The 19,047-nt window shown below is 35.8% G+C and overlaps 1 protein-coding gene across 5 annotated transcripts in view; it reads left to right on the plus strand.

The window, feature by feature from the left end:
- Positions 1-19,047, plus strand: part of NBEA (neurobeachin) — a 627,505-nt gene that overhangs the window by 535,222 nt on the left and 73,236 nt on the right. For all 5 annotated transcript variants that reach the window (XM_030882520.2, XM_060287860.1, XM_060287861.1 and 2 more), the window contains one exon: positions 12,166-12,306. In XM_030882520.2, coding sequence (XP_030738380.2) covers positions 12,166-12,306 — 141 coding nt within the window. The remainder of the gene's footprint in view (positions 1-12,165; positions 12,307-19,047) is intronic.

The raw sequence follows: 19,047 nt of genomic DNA on the forward strand, positions 1-19,047 counted from the left end.
TCCATTTAAAGTTACTATAAAATACTGCTGTATTCTCTGTGCTGTACAATATATCCTGTAGTTTATTTTATACCTCTTAATCCCCTACTTCTATTTTGTTCCTCCCCCCTTCCCTCTCCTTACTGGTAACCACTAATTTGTTCTTTATGTCTATAAGTCTGCTTCTGTTGTGTTTTATTCATTTGTTTTATTTTTTAGATTCCACAAATAAGTGATATTATACAGTATTTGTCTTTTTCTGTCTGGCTTATTTCACTAAGCATAATACCCTCCAGGTTCATCCATGTTGTTGCAAATGATGAAATTTTCATTCTTTTTATGGCTGAGTAGTATTTTATTGCGTGTGTGTTTGTGTGTGTGTATGTGTGTATATATATATATATGTGATATATATATGTGTGTATATATATGTGATATATATATGTGTATGTATATGTGTGTGTATATATGCGATATATATGTATATATGTGTGTGAGTATATTTTTATATATATATATATATATCTCACATCCTGTTTATCCATTCATCTCTTGATGGACCACTTAGGTTGCTTTCATGTCTTGGCTATTATAAATAGTGCTCCTATGAACATTGAGGTACATGTATCTTTTTGAATTAGTGTTTTTGTTTTCTTAAAATTCTACCCAGAAGTAGAATTGCTAGATCGTATGTTAGTTCTATTTTTAGTTTTTTGAGGAACCTCCATACTGTTCTCCATAGTGGCTGTATCAATTTACATTCCTACCAACAGTGCACGAGGGTTCCCTTTTCTCCACATCCTCACCAACAATTATTATGTGTGTGGTGTTTTTGATGATGGCCATTCTGATAGCTGTGAGGTAATATCTCACTGTGTTTTTTTCTTTTTTAAAATTAATTGATTATTTATTTATATATTTTTGGCTACTTTGGGTCTTTGTTGCTGCCCGTAGGCTTTCTCTAGCTGCGGTAAGCGGGGGTTTAGTTGCAGTGTGCGGGCTTCTCATTGCAGTGGCTTCTCTTACTGCGGAGCACGGGCTCTACGTGCGTGGGCTTCAGTAGTTGTGGCACGTGGGCTTCAGTAGTTGTGGCATGTGGGCTTCAGTAGTTGCAGCTCATAGGCTCTGGAGCGCAGGCTCAGTAGTTGTGGTGCACGGGCTTATGTGCTCCGCGGCGTGTGGGATCTTCCCAGACCAGGGCTCGAACCCGTGTCCCCTACATCGGCAGGCGGATTCTTAACCACTGCACCACTGGGGAAGTCCCTCATTTTGGTTTTGATTCATATTTCTCTGATGATTAATGACGTTGAGCATCTTTTCATGTGCCTGTTGGCCATCTGTATGTGTTTTTTGGAAAAAATCTCTATTCAGTTCTTTTGCCTGTTTTTTAATTGGGTTATTTGTTTTAATATTGAATTGTATGAGCTTTTTGTATACATTGGGTGTTAACCCCTCGGTCATATCAGTTGCAAATATTTTCTCCCATTCCGTAGGTTATCTTTTCATTTTGTCAATGGTTTCCTTTGCTGTATAAGTCCCATGACCACATAGTATGTTTGATTCTTATGTCTCTTAAATGTCTTTTAGGTTAGAATAGTTTCTAACCACTACCCTTTTTTTTCATGATAGTGACTTATTAAAGAAACCATGCCAGCTCTCCTGTAGAATATCTCATCTTCTGCATTTGTCTTTTTTACCTCATGTTGTCATTTAACTTATTTTAAATGTTTGATATATGGCAATTCAAATATCAGTGAAGATTGATAACAGGAATTTATATTTGGAAATATATGATATTTATTGTTTGCTAGCTAATATATAAAGTTACCATAACTTATTAAAATTTATGAAAGTTAAAATGTTCACATTTGAAAGATATTCCTGGGTCATATAATTTAAAAAGCCATCTAAAATTCTATACACGGGATAAACAAAATAGTAAAAAAAGGTGATGGAAAACTAAACATTTCCACTATTCTCACTCCCCAGAGGCAACTATTATTATAGTTTCATGTATATTCTGCAAAAATTTTTCTCTGAATATTTAAGCAAAAATATATTACATATACACTATATAGGATTTTTAGAGAAACATTGATAATGCTAAATGATGCTGGTTTTGCAACTGGCTTTTTTCAATCCTAGTACTAGTCATGATAACTTAATATTATCTCTAATCCATTCTCCACAGAACCATTGGAGGTACCTTTGTAAAGCCTAACTCAAATCTTGTTTCTCTCCTGCTTAAAACCGTTCAGTGACTTTCCACTGCACTTACCATAAAATACGTTTCATCGCTCTGGTCTACAAAGCCGTATGATATGCCTCTACCCACTTTCTCACCTCATCTCATAAACTCTTCCTCTCGTCTATTACGCTTTAGTCACACTGCTTTTCTTTCTGTTCCTTGAACACACCATCACGCCCCCCTATGAGCCTTTGCACTAGCTCGTCCTCCATCTTGAATTCTCTCACCCCAAAATTTCTTATGACTGGCTTCTTCCGGTCATTCATGTCCCTGCTCAGGGGTTCTTGAGAGATGCCTTCCCTTTCCACACAGTCGCTGCTATCCTATTACTCTGTTGTAATTGTCAACAGAGCACTTATCGCTGATAGTTTCCAAATTGCCTATTTATATTTTGTCTGTCTCTGTCTCTACAGACAGACAGAAACATACACACACCCATACACACACATTCTCTTAAATGCACAGATACACACCTACATTTAAACGCAAACTTCATGAGAACAGCGACCTTGTTTATCTTATTTTAGGGTATAATTATAGGCATAATTTCTGACACATAGTAGGCTCTCAATATTTATTGAATTAATGTGTCTTGGAATTTTTTCTAATCAGCCTTTTTGATTAGCTGCATAATATACAGCAGTGTGGGTGTGTCATCATGTAACTACTCCTTTATTGGAAAGTTAGACTACTTCCAGTTTTAGTTTGCTTGGTTTTTTTGCCATTTCAAGCAATTATGTGAAAACTATCCTGCATCTTATTCTTTCCATATTATAAATTCCTCACAGTGGAATTACTAGATCCAAACAAAGCATGTGCATATTTTTAAAAGCATTACCAGTTTTCCCCACAAGAAATTTATATCAATTATAGTCCTACCAACCATATTATGAGATATCGTGTTTGTTATACCCTGGCCAACGAGTATTACGAAACAATAATTTTTGACAGCCTAATGAATAAAAATAATTTTTGTTTGACATTTTAAGAATTGCCAGTGTACTTCTGATCTTTGATTCCAAATAATAGAAAATCAACTTAAACTGACTTTAAAATATAAAGTTGTTTTGGCTTATATCACTGAGAAATACAGAGATGGGTCAGTTCAGGTAAACTGGATCCAAGGGCTCCCCAGTGTTGTGGGATGTAACATATCTGTTACTTTTCTGCATTGGCATCATTCTCAGTCTGGCTTCTCTATGTTATAGCAGTGATGCCTTTGTAACAGAAACAGAAAATCCTTCTTTCCCAGGTAGTTTCAGCAAAGTTTCATTGGAATAACTTGAATCATGTGCTCATTTCTGTACCAATCTTACTGGCCATATAGATAGAATATGCCGATTGACAGGTCTGGATCACATGACTACCCAAAAGGTCTGGTAATAGAGTCAGCCCATCTGAACCAGGTAGACCAAGAATAGGGAAGGAGTGGTTCACAGAGGAAGAAGGAATAATGGATGCTGAACAGAAAAAGAAGGGATACCATTACATCGTATGAGCTGGTGATATTTTTCCTACGTACATTTCATTCATTTTTCTGTGAATTGCCTGTTCATCTCATTTGCTCATTTAATTGGATCATTCCTTGGTTTTTACTGATTTTTAAGAGTTCTTTTTTTTTAAAGGAAACTAGCTTTTTATCATATGTGCTATAAATATTTCACTATTATGTTGTCTTATGATTATGCCTAAAAATTTTGTCTAAAATTTCTATATGGAAATCTAAACTATTGTACAATCAGATCGATTTGTCTTCATTCATTCAGGATATATGATGCATCTAAAAAGAGCCAGGGTACTGTATTAGGTACTGAGGGTTCAGGGATGAATAAAACATAGGACATTCCCTTGAATAGCGTATCTTCTGGGTAAAAGAAGTTATAAACTTGCCTAACTGTTACCAGATGGTAACATGTAGGGCTTCACAGATGAAATTTGAGCTGCTTCCGGAAGAATGATTTGGAACTCCCCGGTCAGATAAGAGAGAGGCAGGGAATTCACTTGAGCACAGAAGGGTCTATAGGTATGATTTCTATTTTATCATAACCTAGAATTTTAAGAATGATATTATGTAGCTCATGACTGACAAAACATGAAAGGCAAGAAGTCTTGAAGCTTCTTCTATGGATTTCCAAGCCCTCAGTTATTATAATGAAAGATAACAAGATAACCTAGATATGTTAGAAGCTCAGATGTGTTGACTGTTGAGCTAATAATTAAAGCAATACTCAGAAGCCAAACATCCGTCAGCTGTATCCAGCTTCAAGCTGTCTAGCACAAAGCTTCAGCTGGTTCTGTAAAATGTACAGCAGTCAGCCACCAATGTGATCTTGATTGGACTTTTCTTCATTATCTTCATCTGTAATGTAAGGGAGTTGGATTACTAGGCCTGTAAGGTTCGTTCCATTTCTGAGGATCCATGATGGATGAGGAATCTCATAGGCAGCTATAGAAGAAAAAAAAATGACATCAGGATCAGAATTTCATATTTAGCCATGAAAAAGCAATGCAGTGTTGTGGAAAGAGTAGAGACCCAGGCACCCGTTTCCTTGTCATGAAATCATGTTCATGATGGAATGCTGTGTCCACCTCAGAGACTTTTGAAAATCAATCCAGAAAATGGATGTGAGGACATTATCTTATACATAGTATTATTAGCAGTTGTAGCAACAATAGTGACCTCTTGAACATTTTTTAATGTATAAATAGAATCCTAATGCCATGAATATCATAAGCATTTTCAAGTTTTTTTGATATACTAGAATTCAGTTTTATTAATATTGATTTATTTGGACCTCTGATTTTCCCTTGAAAACCCTTTTTATTCTTATAATTTCTCATCTGTTTTAATGGCATTGACCATACCTCAGGTGAATCCACATTTATGTTTTATTTATTTACTGAAATCAACTCTATGCTCAGATTTTATATTCTCTAGAGTCCTTTTAGTGTCTCATATAGTACCATTTACCCAATAAGTATTTTTTATTTAAATAATTTTCGTTGTTCATTTTTACCTATTTTATTTAATATATTTATCTGTTCCATATGAAAGAACTGATAAAGCTTGTAAGGTTTCATGAAATAGAAAAACATTGATGGATAAAGGCTAAGAGAACAGAAAGGGAAAGAAAATAGGAAAATGAAACCAAAGAAAAAGTTGGCACTCAAAAATATATACTATAATGATTCTAACCAGAATTTTTCAAAGTACCGTTTAATGGACACTAGTTCTATAGCATGTTAACAAGAAAACAAAAGGAAGAATGAGGTTCTAATAAAAATAGATAGATAGATAGATACATAGATAGACAGACAAACACTGGAGTGAGCAAAATTAAGCAATGCTGTTTACAATAATATTTCTCAGAGCCTCTAATAATGTAAATCTCCATAAGGATCTGTCAGGATTTTTGTTCCATATAATAAAATAACAGTTTCTCAGGAAAACAAAGCTTTTTGTGGTACTTAAAGCTGAGACAAATGTCTCTCTTTGGTATTCAAAACAGGTAAATTGAATGACAGAGTAGAGAAAACCCTCAACATCGTTTCTTCAGTAAATTCAATAGTATTTCATATAGACATGGTAATGTTACACATGTAATTTTCCATCAATTGTATATTGAAAATAGTACTTTTTACAAGCTATATAAGCTTTATAGCAGTTTTAGAAATTGAATTATAATAATGTGTTATAGAGGTAGAATTACTTTTTAATTTTGCGTTGCTCTCTGCATCATTTTCTGCTTATCTGTTAGATTGTCAACTTGTAACACACAAACTCACAAGGACAAAAGAACAACAAATCTAATAGCAAACTCTAAACTTTCAGTTATAAATTTCGTATGGGAATCCCTAAAAAGCATAGAGGTGGCTATGTCTAAATGTCTACTGTTTAAGAGAAAATGAAACCAATTATTGCTGTGGTGGTTATAATAAAAATTGAAAAAGATTGCAAAATAAATGTATAAATTTCATTAAGTGCAATTTTAGTTTTTTACCAGAATTCTACCTTATTTATTTACTAAATCCAAGTGGTATTGACATTGGATTATTTGCTCAATCTTTAAAAGGATAACAAACTTACAACCTTATCAATTTATACATAGGTTAAGTAGGTAGGTATAGATAGGTGAATAATTGATTGATAGGTAGGTAGATAGATAGTTTGGTAGGTAGGATGGTTGGATGGATAGATAGATAGATAGATAGATAGATAGATAGATAGATAGATAATTATATATATTTGGATCCCATAAGAAAATATGTCATCTGTGATGAAACTCTCTTTTCCCAAAAAGATATTTTGAAGTATTTTTCCTTTGAATGATTTATTGCCTCTTGATTGAAGCAAAATAATAGAAAAATAATAAGTACAAACCAAACTATTTACATTTGTTTTATAAAATTTATGTCTAAATGCGTCAGATGAAAATTCAAAATTAGACATGTATTTTAGGAAGTTACTCATGGAGGCTTCTGTAGGCTTTAACTCAGGACAGCTGTTTCCTACAAAGTATTATTCTGTAAAACACTCCAATAAAATGACTTTGATGAAACTTGAGTGAAATAAAAAGTGTAAATATTTATTTTATCCCTTTTCCAGTAGTTGAGGAGAAGCCTGGAAAAGATTAGGGGAAGGGCCATGAGGCCCTTTGTGGGGTTTTGTTTTTGTGGGGTGTTGCAGAACAAACAATATCAGGTAAGGTCAATCCTAAGGGATTGTGCAGACATTTTATGCATGTGAAAGATCTATGAGCATATTCAAGACAGAATAAAGTACTCAGCATTTTAAATGCTTTGAAAAGATATATACTTATAATACTGAATTAGAAAAACACATATTTTCACATCTAGAAAAGTATAAAATATATAGGCCATTTTAAATGAAAAACTTACTGTATCAATTCAGTAACAGAATTCACATTCATTTCATTGTAGTAATTATCCTTTTATTTAAAAAGTAATTATGTTTGTTTGAAATATTATTGATATTTTATGTGACATTTAATGAAATTACATTGTCTTTTTATATCCAAGTAAAACACATTTGAGAGATAGCCAGTGATATTTAACACAGAATAAAGTTTAAGCCTTGAAATATTTAAAAAATATGTTTAAACCAGAGATTTAAAAAATTAAATAATTAAATTATTTAGTCTGTTAAGTTATAATTAAGTTTAAGGAAAAAGAACATAATTTATAAATAATTTTAATATTCAGGATAAGGATCCTTGCAAATAAGAGTTTATTATGGAAATTCTAAGAGACTTAACTGCTGACATCATTGTATTGTTTGAATTAGTCCCATGGGACCAAAAGAAAAAGCTTACAAGCAATTTATAGATGAATTTTTCTCTCTTGTGTAACATTATTTGTCTCCCATTGAAACACTAATTTTCTTTTTTTTAAATTAATAGATCTTTATGGGAGTATAATTGCTTCACAATACTGTGTTAGTTTCTGTTGTACAGCAAAGTGAATCAGCCACATGCATACACATGTCCCCATATCCCCTCCCTCTTGAGCCTCCCTCCCACCCTGCCTATCCCACCCCTCTACGTCATTGCAAAGCACCGATCTGATCTCCTTGTGCTATGCTGCTGCTTCCCACTAGTTATCTATTTTACATTCAGTAGTGTATATAAGTCGATGCTACTCTCACTTTGCCCCAGCTTCCCCCTCCCACCCCGTGTCCTCAAATCCATTCTCTGTGTCTACATCTTTATTCCTGGCCTGCCACTAGGTTCATCACTACCATTTTTTTTTTTTTTTTTTTTTTTAGATTCCATATATATACATTAGCATACGGTATTTGTTTTTCTCTTTCTGACTTACTTCACCTGTATGACAGACAGGTCCATCCACCTCACTACAAATAACTCAATTTCGTTTCTTTTTATGGCTGAATAATATTCCATTGTGTATATGAGCCACATCTTCTTTATCCGTTCATCTGTTGATGGACATTTAGGTTGGTTCCATGTCCTGGCTATTGTAAATAGTGCTGCAGTGAACTGGGCAGAATAGTGCTGCAGTGAACTGGGCATTGTGGTACATGTCTCTTTTTGAATTATGGTTTTCTCAGGGTATTGTGGTCAGAAGAGATGCTTGATACAATTTCAGTTTTCTTAAATTTTCCGAGGCTTGATTTGTGACCCAAGATGTGATCTATCCTGAAGAGTGTTCTGTGCGCACTTGAGAAGAAAGTGTTTTCTTCCACTTTTGGGTGCAATGTTCTATAGATATCAATTAAATCTATCTGGTCTATTGTGTCATTTAAAGCTTGTGTTGCCTTATTTATTTTCTGTTTGGATGATCTGTCCATTGGTGTAAGTGGGGTGTTAAAGTCCCCTACTATTATTGTGTTACTGTGTTGATTTCTCCTTTCGTAACTGTTAGCATTTGCCTTATGTATTGAGGTGCTCCTATGTTGGGTGCATAAACATTTATAATTGTTATATCTTCTTCTTAGATTGATTCTTTGATCATTATGTAGTGTCCCTCCTTATCTCTTGTAACAGTCTTTATTTTAAAGTCTATTTTTTCTGATACGAGTATTACTACTCCACCTTTCTTTTGATTTCCATTTGCATGGAATATATTTTTCCATCCCTTCACTTTCAGTCCTTATGTGTCCCTAGGACTGAAGTGGGTCTCTTGTAGACAGCATATATATGGGTCTTGTTTTTGTATCCATTCAGCCAGTCTGTGTCTTTTGATTGGGGCATTTAATCCATTTACATTCGAGGTTATTATTGATATGTATGTTCCTATGACCATTTTCTTGTTTGTTTTTGTGCATTTTTTCTTGTGTTTCCTGCCTAGAGAAGTTTCTTTAGCATTTTTTCTAAAGCTGGTTTGGTGGTGGTGAATTCTCTTAGCTTTTGCTTGTCTGAAAAGCTTTTGATTTTGCTGTCAAATCTGAATGAGATCCTTGCTGGGTAGAGTAATCTTGGTTGTAGGTTTTTCTATTTTATCACCTCAAGTATATCCTGCCACTCCCTTCTGGCCTGCAGAGTTTCTGCTGAAAAATCAGCTGATAACCTTACGGGGATTTCTTTGTATATTATTTTTTGGTTTTTCCTTGCTGCTTTTAATATTTTTTCTCTGAATTCAATTTTTGTTAGTTTGATTAGTTTGATTAATATGTGTCTTGGTGTGTTTTCCCTAGGGTTTATCCTGTATGGGACTTTCTGTGCTTCCTGGACTTGGGTGACTGTTTCCTTTCCCATGTTAGGGAAGTTTTCAACTATAATCTCTTCATCTGTTTTCTCAGACCCTTTCTTCTTCTTCTTCTGAGATCCCTGTAATTCGAATGTTGGTGCGTTTAGTGTTGTCCCAGAGGTCTCTGAGATTGTCTTCAATTCTTTTCATTCTTTTTTCTGCTCCTCGGCAGTTATTTCCACCATTTTGTCTTCCAGCTCGCTTATTTGTTCTTCTGCCTCAGTTATTCTGTTATTGATTCCTTTTAGTATATTTTTCATTTCAGTTATTGTGTTGTTCATCTCTGTTTGTTCTTTAGTTCTTCTAGATCTTTGTTAAACATTTCTTGTATTTTCTCAATCTGTGCCTCCATTCTGTTTCTGAGATTCTGGATCATCTTTACTATCATTACTCTGAATTCTTTTTCTGGAAGATTGCCTATTTCCTCTTCATTTATTTCATCTTGTAGGTTTTTACCTTGCTCCTTCATCTGTGACATATTTTTTTGCTGTCTCTCTCTCCCTTTTATTTTTTACTCTTTTTTTTTTTTATGAGTGGGACTCTGTTCCTGTCTTACTGGTTGTTTGGCCTGAGGCTTCCAACACTGGAGTTTGTAGGCTGTTGGGTAGAGCTGGGTCTTGGTGCTGAAATGAGGATCTCCGTGAGAGCTCACTCTGATGAATATTCCCTGGGTTCTGAGGTTCTCTGTTAGTCCAGTGGTTCGGACTCAGAGCTCCCACCGCAGGAGCTTCGGCCCGACTCCCAGCTCGTGAACCAAGATCCTGCAAGCTGCATGGGGTGACAAAAAAAAAAGAGAACAATAACAAAGTAAAAAATAAAATTAGACTAGGAAACTAACAGATATGTTAGAAAGAATATAAAAATAAAAATATAGATGAATCAACAACCGGAAGGTACATCAGTACCAGAATGGTAAAAAAGAGGAGGACAGAAAAGGAATAAAAAGACAAGAAAAAAAAAGGGGGGAAAGACCTTGGCTGTGGAGGGCAGGGCCGAAGCAAGGGTGATGTTTGGGTGGTGAGCAGGGCCTATGCTTAGGACCCATGGGAGTGGAAAAAGTCCTGAGGGCTGTGTTGGGTGGGGCTTAGGCTCAAGGAACAGAGGGGTCCCAGTCGTGCCCCCTACCCCTGGTCTCAGAGGGCAGGGGCACCTCACCTGGGAGCCCAGCAGGCTTCCTGGTCTCAAGTGGGTGAGGCTAATGCCCTCCTCTCCTCTCCTGTTCCTCCCGGAGGGCCCCTCCCGCCTGCCTCTCCTGACCGCCTGCCTCTCCTGATCTCTCTCACCTCCGTCCTATGCCCCCAGGACCCATGCAGCCTCAAGGGGGCTTTGGTGCGGGGCGGGATGGGGGGAGGTACCAGCCTGGGAACTCAGCAGGCTTCCTGGCCCAAGTGGGCCAGGCAATCACCCTCTGCTCCTCTGCCGCTCCTCCCAGAGGGTCCCTCCCGCTTGCCCCTCCTGATCTCCCCAGCCTCAGTGGCGCCAATCCTGTCTGGCCTCCACTTCTCCTCCCCTCTCAGTCCCCCCACGTCCTACTGGTTCACTTGGGGGTTCCTCCTGTCTCCTTGGGCATCAGGGTCCCCCACCAGTGGCCAGCGGGTGCCCTAGCTGTGGGGAGACGCTAACTCAGTGTCTTCCCACACCACCATCAAAACACTAATTTTCTACTACTTCCTTGTTAAAATTAAGCCTTGGGGGGAACTTCATAGGTAACTAGTAATATTAAATTTTGAAATAGAGGAATTATATATTTTACTTAGTATTCATCTTTTGTTTTCTAAGAAACATTTATTTTTTATAGTATGCAATCTAAAACAAAATAATGTAGCTACTAGGTATCATATTAATGGATTCCATATTCCATTAAACCAAAATCAGGCAAAAGCTTAAGCTAAGCCAGTTTGCTATTTGAAATTGTGAGGACTATATGCTGGAAAATCTTAATGATTAGGTGTGCTAGGAAGTTTGAGACAATGATCAAACTAACACATGCTTTGTTGAAAAAAATATGTATAGTATCTTGAGCATTTTACCATGTGCTCCACTGTAGGGATTAACATTATAATCGGTAGTGTGGTGGTGTAGATAAGACAAGTGTTAGTGGCCTTAACAAAATGCTTTCCAAGGACTCTGAATTGTCTGGATTATTTCCATCAGCCTTAGATTTGCAGTTGAACTTAATAGAAACGATACTTGCCCCATCTGTATAATAATAGAATGGGACTAACATTCCAACAGGGTTTCCGTATAAGTGACTATTGTCCTTCACACTCTGGGTGACAGCCTATTAAGACAAGGTTTCTCTAATATGGTTTTCACATGGTCAACTGCTACACTTTCTCCTCACTGGATTCCCTATGATCAAGCTAAATGTTCACTATGGTTGTGGTTAAGTAGGCAAAATAACATCAAAATACTGGCTTTGCCTTAACAATTTAAACTGAATTATCTCTGGTAATCTAGTTTATGGAAACTTTTAATAAAACCTAGAAACCTTGCATACATAAATCATCTTCTTGAGTGAATTTTAGCAAGTGTGGTGATTATCAAAATCAAATATCAAAATCAAATTTGGTAAAAATAGATACAAAATTATTTATTTATATTCTATGGTTAAAATGAATTCACAGTAAATACTTTCAGGTAAAGAGTTATAGTATTGAATATCTACTATGACTGTATTAAACACAATGCTTCTTTTTCTCTTTTTACAGCCGATTGGTGCTTTGAACCCAAAGAGAGCTGTGTTTTACGCAGAGCGTTACGAGACATGGGAAGATGATCAAAGTCCTCCCTACCATTATAACACACATTATTCAACGGCAACATCCACCTTATCCTGGCTTGTTCGAATTGTGAGTGCCTTCATTAAGTTACAGTTTGCCTTTAATATCTCGAAGTACTTAACATGAGGAAATTAAATAAAAATCAAATTTATTTATTTGTTTTAAACAAAGATTAGAGACCAGTGAAGTAGAGATTCCAAACTCTAGCAAGACTTGAATCCTTTCTGTTAATGAGTTGCCTTATTTGCAAAATTGGGTTAGAAAGATAGATTATTGTGAGTTTCTTAAACGTAAACCGTTTGTAAAAGGTACCAAACGCCTGAGTGCATCCTTAACACCCACTGTTTCCTTTCTCACTGATTGTTACAGGCTGGCACTCTCCCCAGCCTTCCCAATCTGGCTTCTGGGGTGGCATATTTTAAAAACAGTTTTCTACATGTTTTGAAGACTACTTTCTCTTTCTCCTAAGACGTAAATATATTCAGGTCTCTGCAATTTTTAAAATACATACATTCATACATACCTACATATATACGTACATACTTCCTTCCAGCCTCTACCCACTCTGCAGTGACTTTCCACGTCTACCCCTGTGTAGTCAAATGCACTAGAAGCACAGCCTCTACTGTCTTGCTCTGCACTGTTCTCGTCTCCACTTTATCACCTGCCATTCAGTCTGTAGCCTGCTTGATTTAGGTTCCACACCCATCACTTTACTGAATTGTCCCTGTGGAGGTCACGGGTTATGTGGCAGAGCTTCATGATATAGCTGAAGCATTTGGCACCATTGCTCACTTCCTCCTACCTGAAATTCCTTCCTCTCATGGCTCCTCTGACAGTATGCTCTTCTGGTTTCCCTCCTGTCATCCTAACTGTCCTGCCCAGTCTCACGCTCAGATTTCTTTTTCTCCGTATTTCTATTCCCCAGGATATTTCTACATACTTTATCTGGACTACATCATTCAGTTATAAGCTAGTGACTTCCAGCTCTGTCTTCATTGTAGACATTTCTCTTGGACTCCTGACCTATATTTCTAATATATAAATATATTTACTTATTTCTGTATACTACTGGATTTTTCTACCTGAACACCTCACAATACCATAAATACCATTTCCGAAAATGAACTCATCTCCCTCATAAACCTGCCGGGGTGCCTACTGATTTCTTATCTAAACAATCGGCATGATCTTGCACCCAGTTACCCAATCTAGATATTTTCTCTATTTTATCAACGCTTACATCCAATCTGACATCACATCTGATAAGTTCTACCAACTGCAGTCTATCTCCTTTTCTCTATCGAGTCCAGCACTTCTTAGTTCAGGTTCCCGTTATTTCTCATCTAGATCATTGCAAAAGCTCTTAGCAAATCTCTATGCCTTTAGTCTTGCCTTCTCCAATCTAGTCTAGTTAAGACCAATTACTGGAGTCAGATGGTCTGACTTTTTAAAAACTATAAGTGACTGGGGAGTATTGCAGAATGCTAAGTCAAACCTCTAAGTCAATGCAATCAATAAAGTTTTCTCCTCTTACCAAAACATACTTCAGACCATTCTGTTGCATACACAGGAATGCATCTCCTATTTTCAAAGGTATTTTTTCCCACTGCCTGAATGACAATTTGGTTTGGAGGTCTTCCTCAAGCATTCTCTCCATGATGGGGAGAAACTGAACTTATTATAAATATATAGTATGCGTATGTTTTAAGTAACTTGTAAATCACTGATAGATGATATACTACAAATAATTACTGTTATCAAAATAAAGTTTGTCAGAATTAGGATTCAGTTTAACTGAACACATATTTTATATTTTTCATAATCCTAAACCAGCATAAGAAATAAAGAAGTTTAGATTAACTATTCTGTAAGAAAACAAACTCAAATCTTATTTTAAAAATACACTGTGTAATTATAAACTAAAGGAAAAGACATAAAACTTTCTTTTTTAGACCAAAATTGTTAGTCTAATTTGTTGAAAAATTCACCTTAACTATGTGAACTTGTATCCTTTTATAAAAATGTTTCTGAGCTAGCAGTTTCTTAAGAAATATTTTTTAACTCTAACACTTTTTGAGTATAAGAAGTTCTATTTCTTTATTTTCTGTTAATTTGGGGGAGATATTAGATTTATATAACTGCATGTTTACCACTATAAACCAATCAGCACACCTTTAGTTTATGGGTTGTAATAATTTATTAATACTCTCCGGATGTAAGAAAATACTTCACACTCATGCAAGAAGTAAAGGCTTTTCTGAATTACAGACACATGTATATAGAGAGAACTTTGTAGCTTCTATCCTGCAGTTTCAGCCACAAGTCAAAACTGAATACAGAAACACAAAAATTTACCAGTCAAGATCTCAAACAGTTGATGTCCTTTACAGTGGACGTAAAATATGTTCATATTCTATATGGGCTCACAAATAAGCAAACAAGAAAACGAAAAGCAAGAAACAAACATTACTATAGTGAACCTCCACCATGGGAGGAGTAAGACACTTTTCTTGGGTATTTTTGGGATTGAAAAAAACATTATCAAGTGGGTTGTTTTGAGAATTATATGAGTATATTATACATATATATATATAATTGTATTTTGAAATATATAAAATGGTATTCAATGGCTGTTGTATAATCAAATTAGTTTGAAGTCAGATTTATAAGAATTTAAGTGTGAGTTCATAAAAATACTTATTATCACCAGCCTGATTTAACACTCTTCTATCCCTGATAAACTAAACATTTTATCAAATAATAAATCATAATTCATCCCTAAATTGATTTCTTATTCCAGTGAAATGGAATACAAATTTGAATCTCTGCAAGGGTACGGCAGACATGCTATCCCTATTTATGCTACACATGCCCTTTTAGTATTGTCTATAGTTGTGCTGCATGGTAGAAACGTAATGTAAGCCACTTATGTATGTAATTTAAATTTTCTAGTGGCCATATTTAAGAGTAAAAAGAAACAGGTGAGATTAATTTAATAAATACATTTGTTAGCCCAGTATATCCAAAATGTTATAGTTTCAACATGTAACCAATATAAAAATTATTAATGAGATATTTTACATTGTTTTGGTATTCTTTGAAATCCAGAATGTATTTTATATTTATAGCACATTCAGCTTGAACTAGCCATATTTTAAGTACTCAGTAGTCACATGTGGCCTGTGGCTACTACATTGGCAAAAGAGATCTATAAGATTGCTTTTATGGGGACTCATTTAGCCAACACATCTTAAGTTGTGCTGTTATAAATAGAAGTATCACGGTCTAATAGTTTACTAAGTGTTTAACCTAATGGCCCAGGGAATTGTGATTCCCTCACTCCAATCCCAAGGAGTTTATGAAGTAGAAAATGCATTAAAATTTGTGTCACTAAGAACTTGTTCATAAAAACAAAATACAGATTAAAATAAGTATCTGCCCTTTACCTTTCAAGCCTTTTAGACCCAATCATTAAACTCATTAGTTTCAGTCAATATGTTTAGTATGACAATGATAATAATTGCTTTAAAATGCTAATTAACTACATACCTCATTATTTTTTTATTATATATATATATTTTTTATTTATTTATTTATTTTTGGCTGCGTTGGGTCTTCGTTGCTGCACGTGGGTCTTGTCTAGTTGCGGCGAGCGGGGGCTACTCTTTGTAGCGGTATGTGAGCTTCTCATGGCGGTGGCTTCTCTTGTTGTGGAGCACGGGCTCTAGGCGTGCAGGCTTCAGCAGTTGCGGTGCGTGGGCTCAGTAGTTGTGGCTTGCGGGCTCTAGAGTGCAGGCTCAGTAGTTATGGCGCACAGGCTTAGTTGCTCTGCGGCATGTGGGATCTTCCCTGCCCAGGGCTCAAACCCATGTCCCCTGCATTGGCAGGTGGATTCTTAACCACTGCACCACCAGGGAAGTCCCTACCTCATTACTTTTAATTAAAAATATTATTTTAGACACACTACCAGTGAAGTCACTTGTCTAAACTACAAGATTCTGAAAAAGCTGTTTCTTTGCTAGCTGCTGTTGGACAAATGATGAATAAACTATTATAGAATAAACTATTATAGAATTTTGGAGTTTGTTCAGATATTAACTAGTATAATAGGACACATTTTACTTGGAATGTTTTTACTTTAAATCTTACCTTGAATATATAGCATATACACAGAAGTAATTCTGAATTACTTTGGAATTCACCTTCCAAATTCAGTATATTCAACCTACCTATTCAAAACTCACTTGTCAAACATTTAATTATAATTCTTAGGAAGTTAAATAGGTTGTACAACAAAAGTTAATTTATAAATCAGTTGTTTAGAATTTGGGATTTACTTTATAAATTATGGGTTGCTTTGAAAGCCTACCCAAGAGCCTGTTTAAACCATAATATATCTTTAACAGTATATATTTGTAGTGATAAAATAGTAGAAACACTTATGCAAGTACCAAAAGATAATGCTACTGAATAAAATATTGTCATTGTGTTTCTCTTGATACTTACAGACAATGCATATATACTTAGAGGAAGATGAGGGATTCTTAACGAAGAGACTGGTGTATGGTAGGCGCATAAGTTTCTGAAGATTCTAAAAGATATTTCTGGTTTCTTTTGAAAGCGATGGGAGAAAATAAACTTGTGAAGTTAGCCAAAGTACAGTAGAAATAATGGTTCCTCCATTTCCTAGAATGCGATTACATCTAGTTGAAGGACCATAGTGAGAATTCCGTTAGTTAACTGAGATAATACAGTTCCAAACACAGAAAGGTGCTCAGTAACTTCAGTTCCCTTCCCTTTGGTCTTTATTATGCTTTATGTAACTTCAAAGTATACATCTTTTCTTTGATAGAGTTATGTCACAAGCACTGACTATTACCCCAGGGATGGGGTTTGTTTCAAATGAAATGAAGAGAAGGAAAAGAAGAAAACTAAAAGGGGAGGGGGATGTAAGAAAAGATCCTTATGAGATGACTGAGCAAAGTCATATAAGACAAAAGAATAAAGGAGTTGTTTAAAGAGAAGAGGGGCAGAGGCACAGAGTTCTATTGCCCAGGAAGGGTGAATTGTCTGTGATCATTGGAAGGCAGGACAGATTGTTAGTGTCCTTGCAGGGATTAAAGGTTATGACAGAATTCAGCAGGACAGGTACTTCCCATGCAGGACAGGTTAGTTTGATGTTCTAGCCCTGAGAAAGGGTTGGAAGGTTGGGGTAGATGTAATCAGGAGAAGGAAGTCTGCCATCAGCCATTTATATTGTATTAGCGGACCAAACCTGAAGTTTTGTTTTCTTTTTTTTAAAGCTGAAGTTTTTAAAGCCCAAGTATTTTAATTTCTGTTTAACATTTATTTATTTGTCCGTCTTATCTCCCAAGCCAAAAGCTTTTCTAGTAGAATGATAAAATATCTAATATGGTGATATACATATAGAACATGGTTTGATCAACATGCGTCAGGTGAATAAATACAGAAGTTTCTTAAACTTAATACAGCTCTTGATCCTCTGTGTTAGTCAGGCATGAGTCAATTGAAAAAGAAAGCCCTTGTACTGTGCCTTGAAGGTAATAGAGAAACACATGGTAAAAGGTAATCTCCACAGTAATCAGAGCTTGAAGATCAGTTCCCACTTATAAACAAATAGGTTATCCATTTCTGTTAGTACTCTACCACTGTAGCAACTGGAGGCCTTCAGGAATAATGAGAATAAATGTCAGTAGAATAGTATGTGACCCTCAAACAGTTGTTAATCAGATCTTTATAAAGGCTACGTAGGACAGTGAAATGTGGAATTCTTCAATATTCTCCACTTTTAGGTGCCACCAGACTCATAAACTTCACGACCAGAGATAATAATTCTTCAATTTCAGATTTATTTTCACTGTGCCCATCTGCACTATTCTTGGCATGCCTTCGTTAAGGGTTGAAAACTAAGGAAGGATTTTATAATTTAGACTGGGGTAGAGATCAGCTTTTAGTGGTTGATGATAAGAAGTAAGACTTTACATGTATAAACGGGTCTTCACTCACATGTATTTAGTAGGTTAAAAATCATGAAGACAAGTCTGATCCCTCTAAATTATTCTCTGCCTACTACCTACAAAGAAAAATATAAATGCCTTACATCAGCATCCTAGCATAATGAAGAAGTGGATTCTGAAGATGCAACTTTATGGTCAAACTAGTGGTTAAGAACTGACAAGAAAAACTACATCTTACTCTTATCCAGCCATACCCCACCCCCTTCTCCCAACAGTACCTTGTATGTTTAGATGAGTTTGAAAAACATTAATTAAACACTAATTATGAACCAAGCACTTGCTTGGTTCTAAGAATAGAGGGATGAATTAGGCCTAAGGAACTGAGAGTCTGGTCAGTGTCTAGGGAACTGGCAGTCAGGGTGGAGCCCAGCAGTGAGTACTAGACACAGTGCATGAAGCTGGTAGTCATCTTCATCACTCTGTGTCAGCTGAGTTACTTCAAACTTTCTCAATATTATTTAATCTTAATTACCCACAAGGTATTGTCATTCCCAACTAACATAGATGAAAGAACTGAGATACAGTTACTTCACACCGCTACTTACGTGGGTGGGGTTAAGTAAGGTGCCTAAGAGAAGTAAATGGTTCCACCAAGACTCAAACTTAGATCTGTCATATTTCATTCGATTTACTGTTGCTACTTCTAGAATTTTATATCCCTGCTTTAATTTAGTGATAAGATATACGGCCTTGACTACCTTCAGTTTAATAGGGAGTTAAATTTTTTTTTCCTAACTTAATTTTGGTGACATCTATTTGTCTCTCAAGT

Source organism: Globicephala melas, chromosome 18, assembly GCF_963455315.2.
Source record: "Globicephala melas chromosome 18, mGloMel1.2, whole genome shotgun sequence".
Classification (NCBI taxonomy): domain Eukaryota; kingdom Metazoa; phylum Chordata; class Mammalia; order Artiodactyla; family Delphinidae; genus Globicephala; species Globicephala melas.